The sequence below is a fragment of the Eumetopias jubatus genome, unplaced genomic scaffold (assembly GCF_037043125.1).
Source record: "Eumetopias jubatus isolate StellerSeaLion01/CBP00866 unplaced genomic scaffold, mEumJub1_p1.0 scaffold_14, whole genome shotgun sequence".
In the NCBI taxonomy this organism is placed as follows: domain Eukaryota; kingdom Metazoa; phylum Chordata; class Mammalia; order Carnivora; family Otariidae; genus Eumetopias; species Eumetopias jubatus.
The window spans coordinates 730,518-755,366 of NW_028274820.1; the positions used below are offsets into that span (position 1 = coordinate 730,518).

At 61.1% G+C, this 24,849-nt stretch overlaps 1 protein-coding gene across 9 annotated transcripts; it reads left to right on the forward strand.

The window, feature by feature from the left end:
- The first annotated feature begins 7,621 nt into the window (after positions 1–7,621).
- Positions 7,622–22,352, forward strand: ZMIZ2 (zinc finger MIZ-type containing 2). 9 transcript variants are annotated; one of them, XM_088018316.1, is made up of 19 exons: positions 7,691–7,706; positions 12,234–12,288; positions 13,506–13,640; positions 13,784–13,898; positions 14,130–14,332; positions 14,579–14,771; positions 14,972–15,235; positions 15,396–15,572; positions 16,202–16,279; positions 16,489–16,657; positions 17,279–17,456; positions 17,547–17,757; positions 18,125–18,230; positions 18,406–18,563; positions 19,071–19,138; positions 19,429–19,497; positions 19,697–19,941; positions 20,342–20,511; positions 20,596–21,463. In XM_088018316.1, exons 3-19 carry the CDS (start codon positions 13,591–13,593, stop codon positions 20,947–20,949), a joined length of 2,808 nt encoding a protein of 935 aa, XP_087874442.1. In that variant the 5' UTR covers positions 7,691–7,706; positions 12,234–12,288; positions 13,506–13,590; the 3' UTR covers positions 20,950–21,463. The 9 variants fall into 9 exon arrangements, with proteins under 9 accessions (XP_087874443.1, XP_087874442.1, XP_087874440.1 ...); XM_088018314.1 differs by lacking the exon at positions 7,691–7,706 and adding an exon at positions 7,940–8,065 and having other exon boundaries at positions 10,311–12,288; XM_088018315.1 differs by lacking the exon at positions 7,691–7,706 and adding an exon at positions 7,940–8,065.
- The last annotated feature ends 2,497 nt before the right edge of the window (positions 22,353–24,849 follow it).

A 24,849-nucleotide genomic window follows, 5' to 3' on the forward strand; every position in this document is an offset into this window, starting at 1 on the left:
TCTTAATTCCTGAAGGACATTTTTGCTGGATAGAGGATTCTGGGTTGACAGTTCTTTTAGTATTTGGAAAATGTGTCACTTCCTTCTGGCCTCCTTCGTTTCTGATGAGGAATCCTCTCTTGTATTAACTGCCCTGCATGGAAAAATTTGTATTCAACTTCAGTTTTTAGAAGTTTGCTTATGATGTGTCTTGGCCTTGGTTTCTTTGGGTTTATTCACTCTGGGATTTGCTCACCTTCTTGAATCTGTATGTATCTGCCTTCCATCGTATTTGGGATGCTTTCAGCCGCTCTTTCCGTGGGTGCTTTTCCAGCTGCCCCCTTTCTCCTCTCCTTCCAGGACTCTGATAAACACAAATGTTAGACCTCTTGTTATAGCCCCACAAGTTCCTGAGCTCTGTTTTGTTTTTCCAGTCAATTTTCTCTCTCTTGTTCAGATTGGGTAATTTCTATTGTTCTTCCTTCCAGCCGCTTGATCCTCTGTCCTCTCCATTGCCAGTAAGCCTATCCATTGAGTTTTTAAATTTCAGTTACTGTATTTTTTACTTCTAAATTTTCCATTTGGTTCTTCTTTATATCTTCCATTTATTGAGGCATTCTGTTTTTTAATATTTGTTTTGAAAGTGTTCAGAAGTGCTTGTTGAAGCATGTTCACATGGCTGCTTAAAATCTTGGCCAGATAATTCTAACATTTCTTTCACTTTGGTGTTAGCATCTATTGATTGTCTTCTTAAATTTGGTTTGATATCTTCCTGAGTTTTGGTACAAGTGATTTTTCTTAAAAACTGGACATTTTGAGTATTATGAGACTCTGGAGCTTGTTTAAATCTTTTATTTTAAATGGCATCTTTGTACATCTGGGATGTCTCCACTGGGATTTGTACTATCACCGAGAGTGGTAAAAGTGCACTTCTGACCCCATGCACCTGGCTGGCTCAGTCAGTGGAGCATGCAACTCTTGATCTTAGGGTCATGAGCTCAAGCCCCACATTGGGCATGGAGCCTACTTTAAATAAATTATTTTTTTAAAAAGTGCTTGCACACTAAAGCCAGCTGAGGATGGAGGTCTAGGCTCCCCACTCACCCTTTGCTTGGGTGGTGGTGTTGGCTGGGGTAGGGTTGTTATTGTCTCAAAGTTTCCTGTCCTCCTTGGCTGCCCCTTTCTTGGTCCCGTGGCCAGAGACAGCTGGCTTTTCTTGGCGCTCTCTTGGTCCACACAGGTTGGTGTTTCTGGGTTGCCAGCTCCTCTAGCACCCAGTCTGGGATACGGGAAGGAGAAGAAAACAGCAGATTTACTGCTTGGCCATTCCTTGGGTTCTGAGGTCCCTAGTCTGTCTGCCTTCTTCAGAGACTTCTTATGTTCTATTCATATATAATGTCAAATGTTTTTGTTGTACTTAGGAAGAATAGGGAAAGTGTATCTACTCCATCTTTCCAGAAGTAGAGTCTCCATCAATAAGTGGTAAGAGTACAAACTTGTCCTGAGACCAAAAAATATGGGAGCCACTGACCCAAAGAAAATAAGGGAATAAGACCTGTAGGAATCTAGGAAAGAAGCAAAGGAGTGAAAAGACAAGGAGTTGGAGAAGTTTGGGGTCAGCGGGTGGCCCAGCATGACCCGAGCACAGCGAGCATGGAGAGTCCCCAAGGTGAAGGTAGGGGGTCACTGGGCAGAGTATGCAGCCATGGGCTCTGAGAAGAGGTGCGTCACCCGCTGAGCTACGCTTCAAAGGGCTCACTCTGCTGGCTGAGGGAGGGAGGGGCAGAGACGGGCCACCATCGCCAGGTTTGCACCTGCCCCAGGTGAGGCACTTGTCACCACTTCTGGTCAACACCACGTGGAAGTCCTAGCCAGGACGCTTGGGCAAGAAAATGAAATAAAAGACAGATGGCAAAAGAGGAGAAGTAAAACTGTTTCCATTTGCAGACGATATGATCTCATATAAAGAAAATCCTACAGAATCCATTTTCATTAGAATTACAAAATGAAGCAAGCTGCATTGCAGGATACAAGATCATTACATAAGAATCTATGTTTCTAGAACGTGGCAACGGACAGAATGAAAATGAAATTAGGACTTCCATGTACAACAGCATCAGAGAGATAAAGTGCTTCAGAATAATTACCAACAAAGTGTGAAATGTATACTCTGAAAACTACTAACTATTGTTGAACACAAAGAACACCTAATCGGGGCGCCTGGGTGGCTCAGTTGTTAAGCGTCTGCCTTCGGCTCAGGTCATGATCCTGGAGTCCTGGGATCGAGTCCCACATCGGACTCCCTGCTCAGCGGGGAGCCTGCTTCTCCCTCTGACCCTCTTCCCTCTCATGTGCTCTCTCTCTCATTCTCTCTCTCAAATAAAATAAATTTAAAAAATCTTTAAAAAAAAAGGTTTAAGGGCGCCTGGGTGGCTCAGTTGGTTAAGCGACTGCCTTTGGCTCAGGTCATGATCCTGGAGTCCCGGGATCGAGTCCCACATCGGGATCGAGTCCCACATCGGGCTCCCTGCTCAGCGGGGAGTCTGCTTCTCCCTCTGACCCTCTTCCCTCTCGTGCTCTCTGTCTCTCATTCTCTCTCTCTCAAATAAATAAATCTTTTTTAAAAAAAGGCTTAATATCGTGAAGATGGCATCACTCTCAAAAATTATCTGCAGGTTCAACATAATCCCTATCAAAATCCCACATTTTTCTGTAAAAACTGGTAAGTTGATTCTAAAATTCATACAGAACTTCAAGAGACCCGGCATATCCAAACCAACCTTGAAGAAGGAAAAGAAGGTGGAGGACTCACAGTTCCCCATTTCAGAACCTTCTACAGTGCGGCAACAATGAAGTCAGCGAGTGCCGGCATGAGGACAGACGTAGAGGCCAGTGGAATAGGGCCAAGAGTCCAGAAATAAACCTTCACTTGATGCTCAAGTGATTTTCAGCGCGGGCTTCAAGATCATTCAATGGGGAATGAATAGTGTTTTCAATGAATGGTGCTGGGGCAACTGCTATCAATAAGAAAAAGAATGAAGTTGGACCCATCATTTACGCTCTTTATTCAAAAATTAACACAGGGGCACCCAGGGGGCTCCTCCTCTCCGCTCGTGCTCTCTCTGTCTCTCTGTCTCTCTCAAATAAATAAATAAAATCTTTAAAAAAGAAAAAGAAAAACTAGTACAATTTGCTAAGCCTGGGTGGGGCCTGGGGATGAGGCCTAGGGTGGGGCCCGGGTGGGGTGGGGCCCGAGAGGCCTGGGGTGGGGGTGGGGGTCTCTAGGGGGGTGGGGCCCAGGAGGCCTGCGTGGGGCCTGGGCAGGTTTTCTCAGGACCATCTCTGAAGGGGCCAGGGTCCCTACAGCAAGGAAGACAGCACTTTGCGCAGGGAGCCGATCCCTAACCTGCTGCCCCCCATCATTGCCATGACCCTCTTGTGGAGGCACCGGACTAGCCACCCAGGCCCAGCCAGCCCCACCTCACCAGGGGCCAAGTAGACCCTTGAAACGAAGCTTGGTCCCCTCTCCCTGCGTCAGCGTCCCTGGGAGACATGGCCCTCGAGCGCCACCGTGCCCCGCAGCAGCTCCCCGTCACCCCGAGTCTGACAGGGGCTCCCGGCATGGCCGCTCGGCACAGCCTCGCAGACCCGCGAAAGCCCCTGTGCCCGGCCCACCCTGCCCCGATCGTTGGGGTCCCTATTGCCTACGACGTAAATCATAATACACCTGTAAAGAAGGTAGTCATCAAGAGTGTCTTAGAGAATTTTAAATCTTTTTTACCGAATTTACAGATAATGCATTTCCTTCCTGTCGTTTCTTCATACCTTTGAAAAGACTCTGAGCCTTTATTTCCAGCCCCACGCTTTGCGGACTCGGTTTAACGGTGGGAGCCCTAGCTGCCCGCCCCAGGCGCTGCCCCCCCGTGCGCCCTGCTCCTGGAAGGCCTCCCGGGAACCAGGGCACCCTCCCAAGTCCCCCCGGCGTCACCCTCGGGCACCCACCCCCGGGCCACGCTAGCACAGCACCTTCAGCCTGCAGCCAACCTGCCCGGGCGCAGGGTCACCAGCCCCACCCAGGATCCCGCCGCGCGCCCTGCTCTCGGGTCTCCTCTGACCATTCCCCCAGGCCGGTCTTCTGGAGGTTTCTGAGTCCAGGCCAGCTCTGGAGGCTGACCCCTGTGTGGATTTGTCATGATTAGATCCAGGTGAAACATTCTGGTTGTCACCTCACCCGGGGGTGGGGGGTGGGGGTCTCTGTGTCCTTTCTCGGACCAGCTCACCAAGGGCACAGATGTCAGCCGCTCCCACGCTGGGTGAGGCTGACTTGGTCCTTTGGTTAAGGTGGTGTCTGACCGACATCTTCACTGCAAAGGTACTTTCCTCCACTCCTGAGGAATCAGGGGCCTGGAGGAAGAGCTTATGCTCCATAAATGTCGTTGTTGTTATTTGTTTTGTTTTTAGAAACTATGTTGGCTGGGTGCTTTGGGGGCTCAGTCGGTGAAGCGTCTGCCTTCCGCTCAGGTCATGACCCCAGGGTCCTGGGATCAAGTCCCACATCGGGCTCCCTGCTCAGCGGGGAGCCTGCTTCTCCCTCTGCCACTCCCCCTGCTCATGATCTGTCTCTCACGATTCCTCTCTCAAATAAACAAATAAAATCTTAAAAAAAAAAAAAAGAAACTATGTTGGCATCATACAACTTTGTATCCTGTTTTTCACTTAGCAAATCGTGAATGTCTTCTCATACCATTAAATACCTCCCAAAACGTGATTTGGGTACTGCGTGAATTCCAGCCTGCGGAGGTATTTGACGTAACTGTTACCCACGAGAGTTGAACTACGAGCTTACTGGTGGAAGCTCTGTGCCGGCAGGGTTTTTCTTCTGTTTTGCTGGCTGCCATGCTTTCCACAGGGAACAACACCTGGCAAATAGCAGAAGCTCAACAAAAGTTTTGAAGGAACAAATACAGCTTGAGTCTAGTTTTTCAGTATCCCAGGGAAGGCCACAGCAAATGTCCTTGCATGTAAATCTTCACATTTATTTTAGGAGGATCAGTTATAAGAAGGGAAACGTTTATGTGGATAGAGTGAAGGAATAAGGGTGCAAAGTCACGTATATGCTATACTCTCCAAACTGCAAAAATATGCAGAGAACCATCTGGGAGAAAACAGACCAAAAAATTAACAGGGATTAACACTGAACATTTGGATGATGAAAGGTTCCCATTGATTATGAAAGTTCCTCTGCATCTTCTACAGTCGGAAGAACACTTGTATGCAAAGAAGTGGTAGCGTTTTCTTTTAAAGCTAGTCTTGCGGGCGCCTGGGTGGCTCAGTCGTTAAGCGACTGCCTTCGGCTCAGGTCACGATCCCAGGGTCCTGGGATCGAGTCCCACATCGGGCTCCCTGCTCAGCGGGGAGCCTGCTTCTCCCTCTCCCACTCCCCCTGCTTGTGTTCCTGCTCTCGCTGTCTCTCTCTGTCCAATAAATAAATAAAATCTTTAAAAAAAAAAAAAAGCGAGTCTTGCAGGGGCGCCTGGGTGGCTCAGTTGGTTAAGCGACTGTCTTCAGCTCAGGTCATGATCCTGGAGTCCCGGGATCGAGTCCCGCATCGGGCTCCCTGCTCAGCAGGGAGTCTGCTTCTCCCTCTGAACCTCCCCCCTCTCAATGCTCTCTCTCTCTCTCTCAAATAAATAAATAAAATATTTTTTAAAAAAGCTAGTCTTGCAAATCAAGAAGCGACAAAACTATGTGTGCTTAGCAGCCATTCATAATAACTGAGGGTCCGAGGTAACAACCAAGTGCAGGTTTTGGCCACTTTCAGAGTATCGTGTCCTCTCTGGTGTCACTTTTTTTTTTTAAGATTTTATTTATTTGAGAGAGAGAGAGAGCGAGAGAGCGAGAGAGAGCATGAGTGGGGAGGAGAGGGGGAAGCAGGCTCCCCGCTGAGCAAGGAGCCTGATGTGGGGCTTGATCCCAAGACCCTGGGATAATGACCTGAGCCAAAGGCAGACGCTTTACCGACTAAGCCACCCAGGCGCCCCTGGTGTCACATTTTAAAAAGGATTTTGTCTAGCTGTCGTACACCTGGAGAACGGCCCGTTGGAATGGGGCCCCCGCACTCACGTGGCTGTTAACACTTAAGGGAGTGGGCTCATGTGTCCTCCACAAGGAGATTCAAGGGGATGGGAAGTTCCTTCTAATGCTTGAAGAGCCGTCAGATACCAAAGAGGGGATTCCCATTTCATGCAGTCCTAGAAGAAAGGTTTGGGGAAGGCATATTTTCCCAGTAAATAGGGAAGACTTTTCTAACAATCCATATGGTCAAAGATGAAAACACTGGGTAGAAGGGGGTGGGCACCAAATGGCATCTTGGAGGGTCCCTGGGCAGTGGTCGCACCGGGGAGAGGACAGATCCGCCTGCCAGTCCCAGGCCCAAGACTCTGCTGCAGCCAATTCCCGCCTCCTGGAGGCAGAAGAGGGTCAGGGTCCCTGCGTGCCCGCCTCCCCCCTTCATGCAGGCCAGCTCTCCATAGAACCTTCCCCCGAGCTGCACACTCCCCATCCTCTGGCCTTGCTTTCTTTGTCTTCCTAACCCTGTCCCCAAAGACACACTGCGACTTGGTGAGTCCTGCTTCTTTCTGTGCCTCTGCTGGGGCTGAGGCACAGACCAGGGCTCAGAGCCCAGACCAGAGCCTAGCACACAACAGGCTCTCACCATGTTCAGTGAACTGATGGTTCTCAGAAGCAACAGAGCACAGGGTACAGACAGCCTCGAGGGAAGAAATGCCCACAATGTTAAAAACCCTGGCGCACCCCCCAAAGGATGAGTGGAGACATCAAACGTGGTCCATCCATAGGACAGAGTAGCATCAGCCTTGAAAAGGAGGGAAGGCCTGGCCCCCGCTGCACGTGCACGAACCTTGAGGACATGGGCCAGTCACAAAAGGACAAACACTGCGTGACTCCACGGACATGAGCCGAAGACACAGAGCGGAGGCGCAGCCCTGGGGGGAGGGTTTGCTGGGGGCAGAGCTGCGGGTTCGCAAGACGACAGGGGTGCTGACGGCTGCGTGGCGCTATGAATGCGGTAAACACACTTAACTGCTATGCTTACAGTACATGCGTATTTTACCACAGTAAAAAAAATTAATTGTGGGTGACGGGGAGAACACGGTCTCCCTAAACCGAGGGTAGGAAAAAGCGGAGAACTTAAACGGTGAGACTAGCACTGGGAAGGAGCCGGCTGATCCGAGAACGCGCTTCATCCCTAGAGCTCAGCCGCGACCCTGAGACTGGAGCAGCGGGGGCGGGCCGCGGGGCTTTCCCTCCGGGCCCCGCCCCCCCGAGAGGGCCCGCCCCTCGGACCGCCCCTCGACCAGGCCCCGCCCCCGACCGGACCCTCCAGAAAGCCCTGCCCTTGGTCAGGCCCCGTCCCTCCGGCCCGCCTCCCTCTGACAGATCCCGCCCCTCCGGCCGGCCCCTACTGGAGGCTCCGCCCTTAGACAGGCCCCGCCCCTCCGGCCGACTCCCCCCACAGACCCCGCCCTGCCTTAGGCCCCGCCCCCGGCCAGGCCCGCTCCGCCAGGCTCCGACCTCCTCCTCTGACAGGCCCCGCCGCCGCCGCCCGCCCCCGCCGCTCCATTAGGCCCCGCCCTTCCATCAGACCCCGCCCCGGCGGCAAGCAAGCAGGAAGCGCAGGGGGCTCTGCAGACGCGGCGTTCGGAAAGGTGTGGAGGGGGCAGAGGGCGCCGGTGGTGGTCTCTCGCCGCCCGCGCTGCCCGCCCGCGCGCCTCCGGCGCGACCTGCCGCCCCGGCCCGCGCAGGCCCGCGGCCGCCCCGCGCGAGCACGGCTCTGGCTCGGGGCTCTACTGCTCTGGCCTGGGGGCGGGGCCGGCGCGCGGCGTCATGCATATGCATGAGCGGCGCGGCGGCTCCATTGTGCCCTCCGAGCGGGCGGTGGCGCGATGGCGCGGGCGGCGGCGGCGGCGGCCCCGGGGCGGCGGGCGACGCGCAGAGCGGGCTGAGCGCATGGAGCGGCGCGGGCCGGTGACCGCGGCGGCGAGGGGCCGGGCCGGGCCAGGCGGAGGTGAGCGGGCCGGGTGGGCAGGTGCGGGCGGCGGGGGCGGCAGGTGCGGCAGGTGCGCGCGGCAGGCAGGTGCGGCGCCCGGGGCCCGGCGCTGCGGCTCCTCCGCCGGGCTCGGGCCGGGTTGGAGGCGGCCCTGACGCCCACCTGCCGCACCTGCCGCGTGTGCGTCGCGCTCTTGGGCCCACCGGCCCCGCGCGCGCAGGACGACCCTCACCTGAGCCTTTGTTCGGGCCGGCCGGAATCCCGCCGAGCGCCCGAGGGGTGTGCGCGGCCCCGGCGACCTCCTGAGCGGGGAGGATGACCCGGGGCCCTCGCCCCACCTGGCTCCGACGCCTCCACGCCGCGTTCTGGCCGGCGGGCTCGCCTTCCGGGCTGGCTCTGGGCCGTGCCCGCCCACCGGCAAGGCGATGTGGGACCCGCGCGGGTCTGCCCCGGGGGCGGCGACGCTGGCTGACCTTTCAGCCTCTGGCCTTGGTTTCCGTGGGGACACCCTTTGCCCAGCCGGACGTACTGAAGCTCAGGCGGGAGGGTCCCCTGCTCCCTTCATCCTCCTCTTTCTCCTTCTAAGCTGTTCCCAACCATCCTCCCTTCTCCCCCTCATGAGCTGCTCCCTCCCTGCCCTGGTGCCGTCTCCCCACTGCCCTGCTCCCCCTTCCCGCCCCCTGACTTGCTCTCTCCCTGCCATGCTCCCCCTCACCCCCCCACTTGCTTCCCTCCTGCCCTGCTCCCCCCCAGCCTGCTCCCACCCCTGCCCTGCTCTCTTCCTGAGAGTTGCCAACATCCGTGGCCCCGTCTGTAAGTCGGTTGTGTGATCTGAGAAGATTTCACAGGGACATACACAGAACATGTGACTTGATCTGTAGGACGGTGGTGGGTGCAGAGTGGGTGAACACAGACTCACCCACCAAATCCTGGCGTGCTAGAGCCAGAGGGCTTCTGTTGAAGAGGCTTGAGAGGGGTAACAGGATCCCAGAGGGCGTCTTAGCTTCACCCCGTGGGTACTGGCCCCGAGGACTTGTCATGCCCAGGGGCTGGTTACAGAGGCTGGGAGTAGAAGTCAGGGGGGAGGAAGGTAATGAAGGACAGGCAGCCAGGCCTCCCCCTGAAGTGTCCGCTGGTAGCTGCCTCCGCTACAGGGGTCAGGGCTGAGAGCATAAAGGCGGGCGTGTGCCCCCCCGCCTTTCCTCAATCCCAGGATGGTCACCGTGTACCCATTGTACACATTGTAAACTGAGGCTTAGAGCAGTGAAATGCTTTAGCTGTTCCCTGAAGCGTCCTGAGTCTGGGCTGTGGGTAAATGCTCATTCCCCGGGGGTTTTGGATGAGCACCAGCACTTAATGCTGGTCGGTGTTGTGGCCTCACAAGGAGAGCTGCAGGACTTGCAGTCACCTGAGCGTATGAGTCCCCGCCTTGTGTCGTCCTGCCTCCCTGGAGCCATCATTTATACCTTCTCTGAGTCTGGTGGACTCCCGTGTCCCTTTGGTTGGAGACACTCCCTGGAACCACGGGCTCCCTGCTCTGGGACCGTGGAGTAGGCCTGTCCTCCTGAGATCAGGTGGCTTGTCATGGGGTGTGCTGCTCCTGGGTGACCAGGCAGCAGGGACGGAGTGGAGGTGGAAGAGGGGTGACCCACATTAACGTCTGCCTTTGGTTGGCCTGTGGGAGACTGGGTGCAGCTGCTCTGAGCCCCTGGGGGAGAGGGGTCTGAGTAGCGAGTGTTTTGGAGGAAGATGGGACCTGACCCGCAGAAAGCTGTGGGGCCTTCTAGGCTAACCGCATGCCAGGGCGGTGCTGCCCAGGGGTCCTGGCTTCCTGCTGGAGCTGTGCACAGGAGAGCCTCTGGCCAGCAAAAGCCGCCAGGGGCCTGCTCAGGCCTCCTTGCACGCACACATGCGCGTGCGCGCGCGCACACACACACACACAGACACACCACCACCACCACCACCACCACCACCACCACCACCACCACCACCACCACCCCCACCCCACCCCACCCCCGGGCTTCCCCAGCTCTGCCTTCCAGGCCAGGAAGTGGGAGGAGGGTCTGCACTCAGAGCTCCCCTCTCCCTTTGTCGGGAGCAGAGGGTCATGGGGTCCCCAACTTGGAGAGTGTGGGTCTTCTCAGGGAGGAGACCAGACGTAGTTTGGCAGGAAGTCTCACACACACACACACACGCACACACGCACGCGCGCGCAAGCCGTCGGCTCAGGGGGAACTGGAAACGTCTGTGGTCTCGTCCACAGCAGAGAAGTCTTGGGGGTGGAATTCCCCCAACCATGTGATGTAGGAGTCTGCCCGGGGCCCCAGACCAGTAGCCTCCACAGAGGCCCTGCCCCACCCCCGCATCCCAGCTCTCAACCTGGGGTCCCTGTACCAGCAGCATCCTCACCCACAAACTCTTCCGGCTCCAGCCCTCCAGGTGAGTCTGATGTACTGGAGCCCGAGCTGGGGAAGCACCTCTGGCCCGGGGACTCCAGCCTTTGCTTCTGGGACCAGAGCGGGCCTGGCCAACTCAACCCAAGCAGCTTGGGGGTAGGGAAGGGTTGCCACGGGCATCTCTGTGGAGAGGGCCAGCCGGCGGTGGTGGTTTTTTTTTTTTTTTCCCCACTAAACTTTAATTTTGAGGGAATTATAGATTCACGTCACCCGTAGGAAATACCCCTTGTGTCCTTTACCCGGCTTCCCTAGTGGTGACATCTTACAAAGCTCTAAGACACGTCACAGCAGGAGGCGCGGTGACGACAGTCAAGATACAGACACTGCCTTCCCTGTCTTCTGTTTGCACCTGACTCCCTCCTGCCCACCTGGCAGCCACACTCTGCTCTCCATTTCTGGGATTCTGTCATTTCAGGAGTGTTACATAAAAGGAATCCTACCGTGCGGAACCTCTGGGGACTGGCATTTCCCACGCAGCATGGTCCCCCAAGATTCCTGCAGGCTACTGCCTCCTCGTGCCCCCAGGGCTGTGGGTGCCCCTCCGGTGGGTTTGGTCCCCAGCCGTGGGGCTGGCCTTGAGCCGTGCCCGGGAAGGCTGCTGGAGACACACACACAGAGATTCTTATGTGAACGGACGTTTACATTTCTCGGAGATGGATGTTCAGGAGTGCCTCCGCTGGGTCGCGTGGTAGCTGCTCCCTGTTCCCTTCCCAGCCGCAGTGGGGATGAGATCCAGGTTCTCGCTGGCTTGGCATTGGGCGCCGAGGGGGGTGCGGCCTCACTCCGCCCTTGCCTGATGGCCGTGATGTTGGACCCCTCTCCACGCGCTGACCTGCCATCCCTACCACCTCGTCGGTGAAATGTCTGTCTCCTGCCCAGTTTCTGGGCGGGATGTTTTTTTTCTTTTGAGTTTTGAGAATTCTTTATATATTCTAGATACTAGTCCTTTGTCAGGGACAGTGGCTTACAAACGCAGCTCCCGGACTGTAGCTTCATCCTGTCGCCGAGCCTTCCACAGAGTTCTGTTTTCCCTTTTAAGGACTGTGCTCTCGGTATATTGTGTAAGGACTCTTGGCTCTAGATCCCGAAGATTTGCTCCCAGGGGTCTCCAGAGGGTTTATAGCTTTGTGCTGTACGTTTGAATCTGTGGCACGTTTTGAGTTAATTTCTGTACAAGATGTGAAGATTAGTTTGTTTTGGTTTTTTTTTTGCGGGAGTTCAGTGACTCTGGCACCTCCTGTTGAAATGCCAGGTTTCCTTCAGTGCGTGCTTTTTGTACCTTTGTCAGAGATCAGCTGGCTCCCTGGTCTGTTCCACTGGCCCGGCCTGTTGTCAGGTCTGTCCGTCCGTACCCCCTCTCCTATCCCCACCCTGGAGTTGGACAGGAGGGACACAGGGACAGCAGCCTTCCCTTCCCTGGCTGTGCAGTCCTGGCTCCCACGCCTGCCTCTGCCCAGATTCCAGGGGCCCAGAGCCTTCTGGACCCACTGGCCCCTGTTTCCTGAGCGGGACCTGTTCGGGGGGGGAAGGGAAGCAGAGCCAGCTGTGGGTGGGCAAGGCTGACTGTCTCTCCCTCCCCCTCCTGCCCAGCCCCAGCCCCAGCCCGGCCGCAGCTGCGGAACCCACTTACCTCAGTGCTCTGTGGTGGGGGGCTGTGGATCGCAGTGCCCATTATACCCCTTCCCTGCTCTGGGTCCCCGCGGAGGGACCCACCCCCCACTCTCCTCCAGGACTGCATTGCAGAGGACATGAGCATCTTGAGGCGCCTGGGCGGCACTGAGGAATGTGAGTCTCGGGGTTAGGTGGGTGCTGGAGCCACTTTTTTGCTCCTGGGCCAGAGGGATGCCCCATGAGTGCTGAGGTGGCAGATCTGAACCACCAGAGCTTAGCTTGTCCCAGGTGACGTGTGTGTGTGTGGGTGTGGGTGTGGGTGTGTGTGTGTGGGTGGCCTCGCAGCCCCAAAAAGGCAGTGGTGCTCCAGGACAGAACCTCAACGCCCAGAGGGCGGGGTGCAGCCTCCCCATCCAGGACCTCCACGGCACCCGCTGAGAGCCATCACCAGCATGCATCTGCGGTTAGGCCAGGCAGAAGCAGGTGTGGAAGGTGGCCCCAGCGGTGCCAGCAAGGGCTCGGGCTTGCTTTTCGGGGTGTCTGAGACATGAGTGGCCTGGCCTCCCCTCGCTGGTTTTCCTGAGACAGTAAATGGGAGAGCGCGAGCCTCACGGGGTAGGAGAAGCCCCACGGCATGGGCACATGGGTCCCGCGAGCATTCACCAGTCCTGCTACTGTGTTCCCATTGGCCCTTTGCCATGTCCACGGGCACCTGCCAACCCTCTGCCCATGGCTCTGTGTCTGCATCCCTCCCCTTTGGGGAACTGTGTGGGGGTCAGGGCTGCCCGCCTGGCCCTGTGCCCACATCAGTCCCAGGTGGCCCCCCTTGCCCAGAGCAGCTCTCGGCGGACTTGCTGCAGCAGGCGGCCTGCCCTCCCCTCCCCCCGGCCAGGGCGGAGGGCAGCTGAGCTTTCTCACCCCTGGTGACCAGCGCCCCCTCTGCAGCCGGCAAGCTTCGGTGCCCGCCGGTTGCTCTTCTCCACCCTCCTCCTGGGCTCCCTCCACCCTGGGGCTTTCTTGGGGAATTCGGGCAGTCAGGTCCTGGGTGCTGCCTACCATTTACAGATATCCAGGCCTTCGTGCAGGAGTGGGAGCATGGAAGCTATTTGGGTTCAGAAAGCCTGCTCCCAGAGCCGTTCCAGGGGCTCTGAGTGGCAGGGCCTGGCCAGAAAGGGTTAATGCTGGCTTCCAGGCTGGGGTTTGGGGGTGAGGAGGACAGAAGTTTGCCGGGGTGAGCAGTCCGGGGCGAGGTGGCCCTCAGACACCAGTGTCACCCTGCCCTCCATCAGTCGGCACAGAGCAAGGGGGACCTGGTGCTCAGGGCCCCCCCCACAGCACTCTGACAGCCCTCAGCTGCTTCTCCACTGATCGCCTCCTTCCTGTCCGCACAGCCAGAGCAGCTGAGTCCCACACCACCAGCAGTGAGGGCTACTTCCTGCCACCCACAGACCTGGCCTTTAGGCTGCTCCGAAGCCAATGAACCCCATGCACCCCGTGAAACCCGCCCTGCCCCCTGCGCCACACGGGTGAGTGGGGCTCCTGCCGCCCTCCCTCTTCAGGCTGCGTGGGTGCGGGTGGGGTGGCAGAGCGGGACCTCTCTTCCTAGTGCTCAGCCTTCTGGGCAGGGGTCTCCTGACCTGGGCCTCCCCACCCACCTCTCTGCTCGCAGTGATGGTCCATTTGCTTACGAGGCGGTGCCTTGGCAACAGAGTGCCACTCAGCCCGCAGGATCGCTGTCGGTGGTCACGACCGTGTGGGGCGTCGGCAACGCGGCCCAGAGCCAGGTGAGCCCACACCTGGGCCCACCCCTGAGAGCTGCCAGGGTCCCCCTGGACCTCAGAGAGAAATGGAGTCTTCTGGCCTCCACGCCGCCCCCGCCCTGCGCCCCACACCTGCTCGCTTCCTCTTCTCCCCTTGCCTCTGCCCCCCCACCCCCCACCCCAGGCCTCTCCTTGGAGCGACTGCATGAAGTAAGTGTTTGGATGGTGCTCACTGGCGGTTCTTGCTTCCCATAGGTTTTGGGGAACCCCATGGGCCCTGCAGGAAGCCCCCCCGGCAGTTCCGTGATGCCTGGCATGGCCGGCAGCGGCTCTGCCCTGAATTCCCCGCAGTGCCTCGGACAGCAGGCATTTGGAGAGGGTGCTGCCAGCAAGGGCTTCGTGCAGCAAGGGGTGTATGGCCGCGGGGGCTACCCCGGGGGCCCCGGCTTTACTACTGGGTAAGCAGGAGCCCCTCCCCCCCCAGGCAGGGCTGCTGGGAGCCCTCCAGGGGCAATGCTTCCGGCTTGGCAGGTGCCTAGGCCTGTGCGGACCAGTCTGTTGAATGTTGCATCTCTGTTCCTCCTGTGGGCTCCCACGGGAGCGTGTAGACACGAGCGGGGCCCCAGTAAGTGCCATGTGCCCCTCCCCCCCCCGGTGACAGGCAGGTAGGCACTTCTGAGCCTGGCCCTGTGTGTCTCTCGCAGGTATGCGGGCGGCCCGGGGGGGCCCGGGGGCCTGGGTCTGCCCTCACACGCCACACGACCCTCCACCGATTTCACTCAGGCGGCGGCGGCGGCCGCGGTGGCTGCTGCTGCGGCCACCGCCACGGCCACCGCCACGGCCACCGTGGCCGCCCTCCAGGAGAAGCAGAGCCAGGAGCTGAGCCAGTACGGAGCGGTGAGGCCCGGCCGCTCCTCCTGTGCCGCGCACGTGTGCTGGTCTGGAAGGCAGGGACCAGCTGGGCAGCTGGGGTCGGGGTCTGGGGACGGGCGTGTAGTGAGATGAGGTGGGGGGGGGCGAGGCGCTGAGGGGGGTCCCTGGGTGGCACCCACAGGGTAGGGGGGGTGGCCTGAATGGCTTCTGTCTTCTCTCCCTAGATGGGGGCCGGGCAAGCTTTTAGCAGCCAGTTCCTGCAGCACGGAGGTCCCCGGGGGCCCAGCGTCCCCAGCAGCATGAGCCCTGCCGGCGCGGGAGGGCTGCTGGGCCCCTCTGGCATGAGCCCCATGAGCATGAACCCCACCCGGGCAGCGGGCATGGCACCCCTGTATGCAGGGCAGCGCCTGCCCCAGCACGGGTACCCTGGGCCCCCCCAGGCCCAGCCACTGCCCCGACAGGGGGTCAAGAGAGCCTACTCCAGCGAGGTGAGTGTCCGGGCCTCCCTCATCCTGAGCTGCATCCAGAGCTGCGGCGAGCTCAGGTGTCCGTGTGAGAACCGGTTGTGCCTGACGGGGTGGGCGCCGCACCCTCCCTGGGACCTGGCCTCCCCGACACCCGTTGCCCTGACTGTGCCTCTCTCTCCAGGTTTACCCCGGGCAGCAGTACCTGCCGGGAAGCCAGTATGGGCCTAGCGCCACCCAGTACGCGCCTGGCACCGGGCAGCCTCCTGCTCCCTCCTCCTACCCCGGGCACCGGCTGCCCTTGCAGCAGGGCATGGGCCAGGCCCTGCCTCCCTCTGGCCCTGCAGGACTGCACTACAAGGTAGGGTTGGCCCCTCCGGCCTGCCGCAGCCCCTGCTGGGTCCCGTGCTGGCTGCCTCCAGACACACAGGCCTCGCCCGGGCTGACTAGGTGGTGGGCCCGGGTGCACGGAGGGTGACCAGGCAGCCTGGAGCTCCGCAGGGATCCTGACCGGTGCAGGGTTCCGGTTCTGAAAGGACCCTCTGTGAGACTTGTGTGTCTGCTTGGAAATTGGCTGTAGGGAGCGGGGAGGGCGGGGTGGGGGAGGGTAGACACCCAAGCCACTCAAATGTCCTTTAGGGCAGGGTGACCATATTCCCTCTGCCTGCTGGGGACAGGCCTGTCAGGGGCATGGCGGGGAGGAGGTGTGTTTTTTCAGCCTTTCTCTGGCTCTCCCATAACCCCTTCTAAACAGGGGGCGGAAGGGTGTCATCTCTTTTCCTGGAGTAGTAATTTTGTAAATTATGAAAGCACTGCAGGCTCCCTGTCGATTATTTGCAAAATGTAGAAATCATCCAAAAAAGAGACTAGAGGCCAGTGCCCGTGTGTGCCATGGGCGCCCTGCCCCCAGCCCCCTCCTTGGGTCAAGCGCAGGGGCCGGGCAGGGGGGCAGGCGGGGGCCCTGGGCACACGCAGTTTTTTCTCCTGCAGCCTGCAGAGCAGTTCAACGGGCAGGGTGCCAGCTTCAGCGGGGGGAGCATCAGCTACAGCCAGCCTGGCCTGAGTGGGGTACGGGCAGACGGGCAGGGGGCTCCCGGGGCGGGCATGTGGAGAGAGGGTGCCCGAGCAGGAGGAAGTGTGGGTGGCCAGCCAGACCTCCTCCCCCCCCCCCCCCCGGGGCTGCCCCCTGCCCGATTCTGTCCTGACCGGTCCCGGGTGCTCCAAGAACAAACCCCACCCCCCACCATTCTGCCTTGACTGTTTGCTCGACCCCACAGCCCACCCGTTCCATCCCTGGCTACCCCAGCTCCCCACTGCCGGGGAGCCCCACGCCGCCCATGACCCCCGGCAGCAGCGTCCCCTACATGTCCACCAGCCAGGAGGTCAAGTCCCCCTTCCTGCCCGACCTCAAGCCCAGCGTGAGCTCCGTGCACCCGTCACCCCCCGGTGAGTGTCATCTGCTCTCAGGATGTTGGGCTGGGGCCCCAGGTCTTTAGAGTCCTGCAGGGAACATGGGGGTTGGGGAGCCCACACCTTCGTCTTCTACTCACATACCCATTGGTGGATCTTCCAAGGTGTGGATCTTCTCTCTAGAAAAATACGCATGCGCTAAGAACTTTGTGTATCATTTCAGGGGGTTTATGAGTCCCCTGAGGTCCACTCCTGGTTAGGAGCCCCCTGCTCTGGAGGAGTCTGCCACAGCAGAAGCTGGGGTCCCAAAAACCTGGCTCAAGCTCTGGGATGATGGCAGGTGGTCCGTTCACACCTCCTCAGCCTCCCACCCCTTCTGAAAGCACCAGCGGCACCCTCTTTCTGGGTCGGGGGCATGTTCTCCAGTCATAATTTAGGGGACCCTGGCCAGGTGACTGAGGCAGGACGGAACAGCGGGACACCAAGATCCTGTTCCCGTTGGAGGTGACGGCCGGGCCCGGGGTCCTAGGGGCCCCAGGGGCCCCAGGGGAGATAGGGGAGGAGGGGCCGTGCTCCGCGGCCTGCATCCCTGTGATGTGGTGGGGGGGTGGGGGGGGCTGCGCCGCGGGCCATCCAGCCCCATGTCCTCCGTACCAGCTGCCGGCTCACAGCAGCGCGGCCCGCTCCCAGGCAGCGGCCCCTGTGACGAGCTGCGGCTGACCTTCCCTGTGCGCGATGGGGTGGTCCTGGAGCCCTTCCGCCTGCAGCACAACCTGGCCGTGAGCAACCACGCCTTCCAGCTCCGCGACTCCGTCTACAAGACCCTGATGCTGAGGTGAGCAGACGTCCGGCCCGGCGTGTGCCACCCCGCCCCCGCCCCCGCCGGCCCGGGCTCAGCGCCCGCCTGCCCGCCTGCCCCACGCAGGCCTGACCTGGAGCTCCAGTTCAAGTGTTACCACCACGAGGACCGGCAGATGAACACCAACTGGCCAGCCTCGGTGCAGGTCAGCGTCAACGCCACCCCGCTGACCATCGAGCGCGGCGACAACAAGACGTCCCACAAGCCCCTGTACCTGAAGCATGTGTGTCAGCCGGGCCGCAACACCATCCAGATCACGGTCACAGCCTGCTGCTGTGTGAGTGCCCCCCGCCCCCGCCACGGCCCATCCTTTCCCTTCCGATCTGGTCTCCTGGCCCCACCGTTTCCAGCAGCCTCTCCGCTTCCCTAGACAGGGCGCTCGCGAGGGGGCCCAGTGCTGGGAAGCAGCTGAGCCCGTCTTCCCGCGAGGAGGCTCGGGAGCCCCACAGGCTGCCTGTCCCCGAAGCCTTCCCGGCAGCCGCTGGGGCCCCGGGGATGCCGTGGGCGGGACACGGGCAGGGGGCCCTCGGATGCCGCCGGGCTCCCCGGGTGGGCGTGGGCCGGCCTGCGGCGCTGGCGGCGGGCTGCTCCAGCGCAGGACGGGCCCCCGGGCCGCAGCCCCTGACCGGCTCCTCCCGCCGCAGTCCCACCTCTTCGTGCTGCAGCTCGTGCACCGGCCGGCCGTCCGCTCGGTGCTGCAGGGTCTTCTCAAGAAGCGCCTCCTGCCCGCCGAGCACTGCATCACCAAGAGTGAGTGGCCCCAGCCGCCACCCAGCACGGCCCCACGGCCCGTGAGGCTGTCTCCTCTGCGACGGGGACCCCGGGCCAGGAGGGTTGGGGCACAGCGGCGAGCCCCACGCGCTGCCTCGGAGCTGTGGCACCGGCAGCGGCCCCTCAGCCCAGTCCTCTCCCTTGTCGGCACCAGTCAAGCGAAACTTCAGCAGTGGCACCATCCCTGGCACGCCTGGGCCCAATGGCGAGGACGGAGTGGAGCAGACGGCCATCAAGGTGTCCCTCAAGTGCCCCATCACCTTCCGCAGGATCCAGCTCCCCGCCCGCGGCCACGACTGCCGCCACATCCAGGTGGGTGGTCCCCGTGGAGCTGTGCCAGGACTTCTGGCGGCTGCTCTGTGTCGTTGGTGACCAGGCACCCCCACGCCCTCCCCATCTCCGAGGACAGTTACCACTCCCCTTCAGTCTCGGGCTCTCACCTCGAAAGGCAATGAGGCTGCGGTTGCGGCCCCCCCGCCCCAGGAGCAGCCCCTCAGAGATCCCGTGCGCAGACGGGTTTTGGTCTTACGTGCGGTTCTCGCGGCTCTGCCGCGGTGTCTGCTCAGACACCGTGTCCTAGAGGTGGGCCTCACCAGCACAGATGCCCAGTCTTTGACCACGTGGCATCCCGGTCCCAGTGGGGACCGTGTGGGCTGTCCCCAGGGTGCATCTGTTAGAAGGGGCGCCCCTGGGGAAGCCTGGCCCACGTGGCTTCTCAGCACGCGAGCAGATCAGCCCAAAGCACGCAGCCTGATCGCGGGGTGCGGCCAGGTCGCCCCTGGCCCCCATGTGAGAAGCCATCTCCCATGCTCCCCACAGTGCTTCGACCTGGAGTCCTACCTACAGCTCAACTGTGAGCGGGGGACCTGGAGGTGCCCCGTGTGCAAGTGAGTATCCCCGAGACGGTCCTCACAGGGGCCCGGGGCACAGTGCGGGGGGGGGGGGGCCCTTGTCAGACCGCCCCCCCCCCCCCCGGCCCATAGCACCAAGAAAACCCCAAGTCAGGTTCAGGAGGTCACAGCACAGACGAGGATGTGCAGCCCAGGGCAGAGGCGTCATGGGGTCACCTCACACAGTCTCCTTCATGACCGGTCACTTCCCACGGGTTGGCCTCGGGCTCAGTGACAGAACAGAGAGGTGACAGGCCTCCAAGCCCCGTCCCCTTGGTTTTCAACAGCAAGACGGCGTTGCTGGAGGGGCTGGAGGTGGATCAGTACATGCTGGGAATCCTCATTTACATTCAGAAGTAAGTGTCTTCCTGTCACCCCAGACTGCGGGCGGCCGCTGGCAGCCCCGGAACAGCCGGGGCACGCGCCCTGCTCTGCCGCAGCCGGAACCCCCAGCCACCCCGCACGGCCAGGGGAGCGTGCTGGGCGGCCCCAGGGCTGGGAGAGGCGGCAGGACGGCTGGAGAGCAGCCCGTGTGTCCCTGGTGTCCCTGCGCAGCTCCGATTACGAGGAGATCACCATCGACCCCACGTGCAGCTGGAAGCCGGTGCCCGTGAAGCCCGACGTGCACGTCAAGGAGGAGCCCGACGGGCCCGTGCTGAAACGCTGCCGCACCGTGAGCCCTGCACACGTGCTCATGCCCAGCGTCATGGAGATGATCGCGGCCCTGGGCCCCGGGGCTGCCCCCTTCGCCCCCCTGCAGCCCCCCTCGGCCCCGGCCCCTGGCGACTACCCCGGCCAGGGTGAGTACAGCGGGCCTGGCCCCGAGACGGGGATGGCCATGAGCAAACTGTCCGTTCTCTTCAGACCAGTGAAGTGTCACCGCGTGGGTCCTGTACCTGGGGGGGGCCTGCTTGGGGATGCGGCCGTGGGGCGGGCAGTAGCTGGGCCCACCCTCCCCGGCGCTGGGGTCAGCACGCTTCTGGGGCCTGGCCGTCTCTGACCCCACCTGCGGGTGTGTTCGGGTGAGGCAGGTTCCAGAGCAATGTCGCGAGGCCCGTTCCCCTGGCCATGATGAAAAGAGATGCCCTTCTCTGTAAGGTCCGGCGCTGCGTGCCAGAGAGCACTGGGAGCCCCCCCGCCCCAGGCCATTCTGCCAAGCGCCAGCCCCCAGGCCTCACCCAGCACTGGCTCTGCTCTCAGGTTCCAGCTTCCTGGGACCCGGGACCTTCCCTGACTCCTTCCCGCCTACCACGCCCAGCACCCCGGCCCTTCCTGAGTTCACCGCGGGGCCGCCCCCCAGCTCCTACCAGTCCGACCTTCCCAGCAGCCTCCTGACGCCAGAGAAGGCTGCCCCCTGCCTCCCAGGCCAGGTCAGTGCCGACGGAGAGTGGGGGGCCGGCTCCCTGGGAGGGAGGCCCAGGTCCATTTGACCTGGTTCTTCTCTCCTTCCTCAGATGGCACCAGCGGGTCACCTGGACCCGGCCCACAACCCCGGGCCACAGGGGCTGCACGCCCCCAGCCTTGGGGGGCCCCCGGGGCCCCAGCTGCACCATCCAAACCCTCCCCCAGCATCCCGGCAGCCCCTGGGCCCAGTGAGCTCGGGCCCCATCGGCGAGCTGGCCTTCAGCGCAGCCACAGGCGTGATGGGGCCCCCCATGTCTGGGGCGGGGGAGGCCCCGGAACCGGCCCTGGACGTGAGTACGGGCCCCAAGCTGGGGAGCACGTGGGAGCTGGGGCTGGGGACGGCGTGTGCATCGTCTCCAGGGTCCACACGCTTCATAGAAGGGAGGACGCTGACGCCCCAGTGACTTCCAGAGCCAGGAGAGCGGGGCAGATAGCATCGGCTCTCGTGATGAGTGCCGGGTACCTGCCGTAGCCTCGGGGTTGGCTCTGGGGGCCTATGCCGAGCACTCGAGAAGACTGGGCTTGGAGCTGACCACACCGGCTCGGGGTGTGGGCTGACCTGTCTGACTCACCTTGCTGTGTGAGCCAAACTCAGCGTGTAAGACGCAGGTAACCTTCGTCGACTCAGATAAACCAAACTCCCTGAAGTTCATCATGAGAAAAGTTAGAGCAGCTCAAAAGCAGCGAGTCGCGGACACTGGACACCCCACCGGCGTTTGCCCTGCTTGCACCGGGGCCCCCGTGCTGCCCCGGGCGTGCCGGCACCGCGTGTCCCGGGCTGGCCTTGGACAACTTGAGTGGAGTGATTCGTGGTCAAAGAGAGCCTTCGGCAGGGAGAGGCCCCGTGCAGGCTGAGGGTCAGGGTCCCATGCAGGGGTGTGGTGGGTCCGAGGCCAGAGCTGCTGATGGCTTTGCTTTGTCCCCAGCTGCTCCCAGAGCTGACCAACCCCGAGGAACTGCTGTCCTACCTGGGCCCACCTGACCTCCCCACAAACAACAATGACGACCTGCTCTCTCTCTTCGAGAACAACTGATCCTGTAGACCCCACCCAGCCGGCGGGGACACGCCCGCAGATGTCACCGTGCCCCGCCCCTCCCCCCCTGCGTCTGCCCCGGCCCCCCCGCCCCCCAGCACTGGAGGCAGCTGCGCTGGGGGGGAGGGGGCTGCGCGTGGACCCCCTGACCCCCACTCTGCTGCAGAATGGTGTTTGATGAGATGCTCAGCCCCATCCCCCCCGGCCCAGCTTTGCCCCATCCACACGCCCCTGCTACCCCAACTTCGTGCCTCGCTTCTGGTCCCTCCAGCCCTGCCTGCTCCCACCAGCCTGCATCTTGTCCAGCGTTGACCCTTCTGTTTCAACAACCCCTTGGCTCACTGGCGAGGAGCCGGGCTGCTCTGTCCGGAGTCTGAGCTCGCGGTGGGAGCGGGACCCCTCTTCCCACCCGCGGCTTCAGGCTAAGGCTGCAGGGTGGGGAGCTCTAAAGCACAATGATGTACATAGCGTAGGAACACTAGGAGGTGTGGATGGCCAGTCCCTCCTGCGCTGCCAGGGACGCCGCGGGCTCCTGGCCCCTCCTGGGTACAGACGGCGGGGGGTGGGCGCTGCAACTCCGCTCTGTGTGCGCATCCTGCAGCAGGCAGCTCCTCCGAGGTCCCCTTTTCCGTGAAAGTGAAGAACCAGTGCCGCCGTGTTTTTTACAACTGCGTCTCCCGTGCCCACCCTGGGGCCAAGCCAGGTGGGGGAGGAGGAGCCTCCGCGTCATGTCCCCTGTCTGCCCGTCTCGATTAAAGGACTCCCTCACGCGGGCCTGCTGAGTCCCTCCTTCGCGCCCAGCCCGTCTTCCCCACACGGGCGGGGCCCTCTTCCCAGCCAAGACCCGGCTATTCCCGCCTCACGGTAAATTTCCCCGTCCCTGGAATTTTCCAAGTTGGCTTCGGCGGGAGAACTATTCTGTGAAGTGTCACCAGGGCCAGGAGACACATGTGCCACCCTGTCACCTCGCGTGGGTGTGCCTGGGGCAGGGAGCCAGCTGTCAAGCCAGGGGCCTCGGGAGGGGCCAGGGCTGAAGGCCCGGCCGACGCCAGACAGCAGTTCCAGGAGGCCCGGGGATGGTGGCCCTGGGCTCCCGGGCCTGCAGGGCCCCCCTCCAGCTGTGCCCCGGCTGCCTGGGTGGGCTTTTCTTCCTGGCCCAGCGGGAGAGCCTGAGGAGCCCTGTGGTGGAGAAAGGGGAGTGCCCGTGGGGTGCCAGAAGCTGGGCAGGGGTGGGGGGGTTGTCCAGTGCGAGCAGGCCTGGGTGGCTTTACCCACTGACCTCTTAGGACCCAGACGTGGGCCTTAGTGTCTCTGCAGCCTGTTTCTGGCTGAGGGGACAGAAGCGCGCTCCCAGTGCCTGGGGGGACAGGGAGGCCCAGGGACGAGTGGGGCCTGTCCAGAGCTCCGTCCGTCATCCATAGCCTGGCTGCGGTTGGAGGGGAGGGGGAGGCCGAGCGGGGGTGCCATGCATGCTGTGGTCTCCCTGGACATCGTCCTGGGTGCTGCTGAGCAGAACGGAGAAATCTGGAGATGAGCCAAAGGGTGCAAGCTGCTCAAAAGTCCACCCACGGGAGCGTGGACCCAGGCCGAGACATGATATAGCAGTGGGACAGGGACCACAGCCCCGACAGCGCCATCGGCGCCCCTCAAATAACGCAGGGTGAAAGAGCAAGGTGCAGGAGTTACCACAAGACCATGCCATCCTAGTAAAGCTCGGCACCAAATTCGGATTTCCTGGGACTCCCACGTCTGCTGCAGCTCAGGAGGAAGGCGCGGGCGTGGACTCACTGCCCACAGCACTTACGCACGGGCGGCACAGGGGTGCGTTTGGGGAAGGGGGGCACCGGTGACAGTCGGATCTTCAAGGGGAGTGGTGGCTTCTCGGGCTGCCACCTTATGCCTCATCTGTCATGTTCTCTGCTATGTGCCACCACCCGCCCGCAGAACACGTGCCTCTGCACCTGCTGGGGGCCACAAGACCCGTGCACAGAAATGAAAACCATGCAGATGGTGCCAGTCACCTTCCCTGACCACAGGGAAGGAAGCTGGGTGTTACTAACGGGTTTCGCTGCAACAATGTGTCACATTACGTGGAACAACAGTAACGAATACGTGGTTAAATTAAGCCACTCGACAGGCAAGGGGTCCAAGAAGGAATCTCGAGTGAAATTAGCCACCTTGAGATGAAACACAGCCCGCCCAGCCTTCAGAGGGGCAGTGTCACAGGGACGTTGGATAACCACGAATGTCTGCGATCCAGAGCTCTTGATGCCTCTGTCCACCCGAAGGAACTAGAAAAAGAACACTGCAAAGCTGCGGAAGGAATGAAGACACGCCAGGTGCGGAGACCAGAAAAGTGGCAGCACATCCGGGCGAGCAACCCTTTAGTTCGACCAAGTGACTCGGGTCAGAAGTGGGGCCGGAGCTGCTGTCAGAGGGACGTCCAGAGGGACAAGATGGGCCCCCCCGTGAGCTGCCGGCGGTCAGACACCCCCCCGCGAGCCGTGAGTGCACGGTGCCCCCAGAGAACCGGCCTGAGGAGCGGCTGCCGCTGGAGCAGACTGCACAAGGAAGGGGGTGGAGACCAGGACCAGACGCTACCAGACGTTGCAGGAATGTCCCCGATCCCGTGGCCCCCGCCCACCGGCGCCCTCACCCCACCACCTCCCAAGCTGGGCCGGCCACAGGGAGGTGTTGGGACATCAGAGCCACCATCAGAGGGAGGGGGTTCTGGACGGGATCAAGGAAAAGTTTCAGGGACCTGGGACTTTGGATGCCTTTTTAGTTGGGGGTCATCAGCCACTTGCCCGCTCTGTTTGTTTAAGCTGAGAAGCAGTGAATCGCCCGGATGCCAAGTGCACTAGGCTCTGTGAGGTCATGCAGCCATCGCTGTCCCCTGCAGCCACCTCTGCCACTGTCACCAGACACTGGCTTAGCGTGGTCTTGAACCTGCGAGTGGAGCCACAGGGCTGCACCCCATCATTGGCTGTCAGCTAGAAGGCTTGCAGTGACGCTGGGGTAGAGAGTGGGATTTGGGGACGCTCCTCCCAGCCTCCGCACCCCTTTTCCACGTGCATTCGCCACGGCTCAGGCTGCAAATGACCCCAGCCTGCTCACTGGGAGGAAAGGATTCAAGACCGCCATCCTGGAAGAGCCGCCAAGTGCCTTGGGGACGGCCAGACACAGGCAGACACAGCCCCAGAATGACCAACCTGGCCCCTCGGAGAGCCTCACTGTCCAGAGCCTCCAAGCCCTGCTCTCGCTGACGCC

Excerpts from the sequence above, each read along its gene's own strand:
- ZMIZ2 (XM_088018317.1), top strand. The coding sequence starts at position 13,591 with ATGAACCCCATGCACCCCGTGAAACCCGCCCTGCCCCCTGCGCCACAC. Across the intron at positions 14,333-14,578 it reads GGCCCCGGCTTTACTACTGG|GTATGCGGGCGGCCCGGGGG; the intron begins GTAAGCAGGAGC and ends TGTCTCTCGCAG. Across the intron at positions 17,758-18,124 it reads CGGTCACAGCCTGCTGCTGT|TCCCACCTCTTCGTGCTGCA; the intron begins GTGAGTGCCCCC and ends CTCCCGCCGCAG.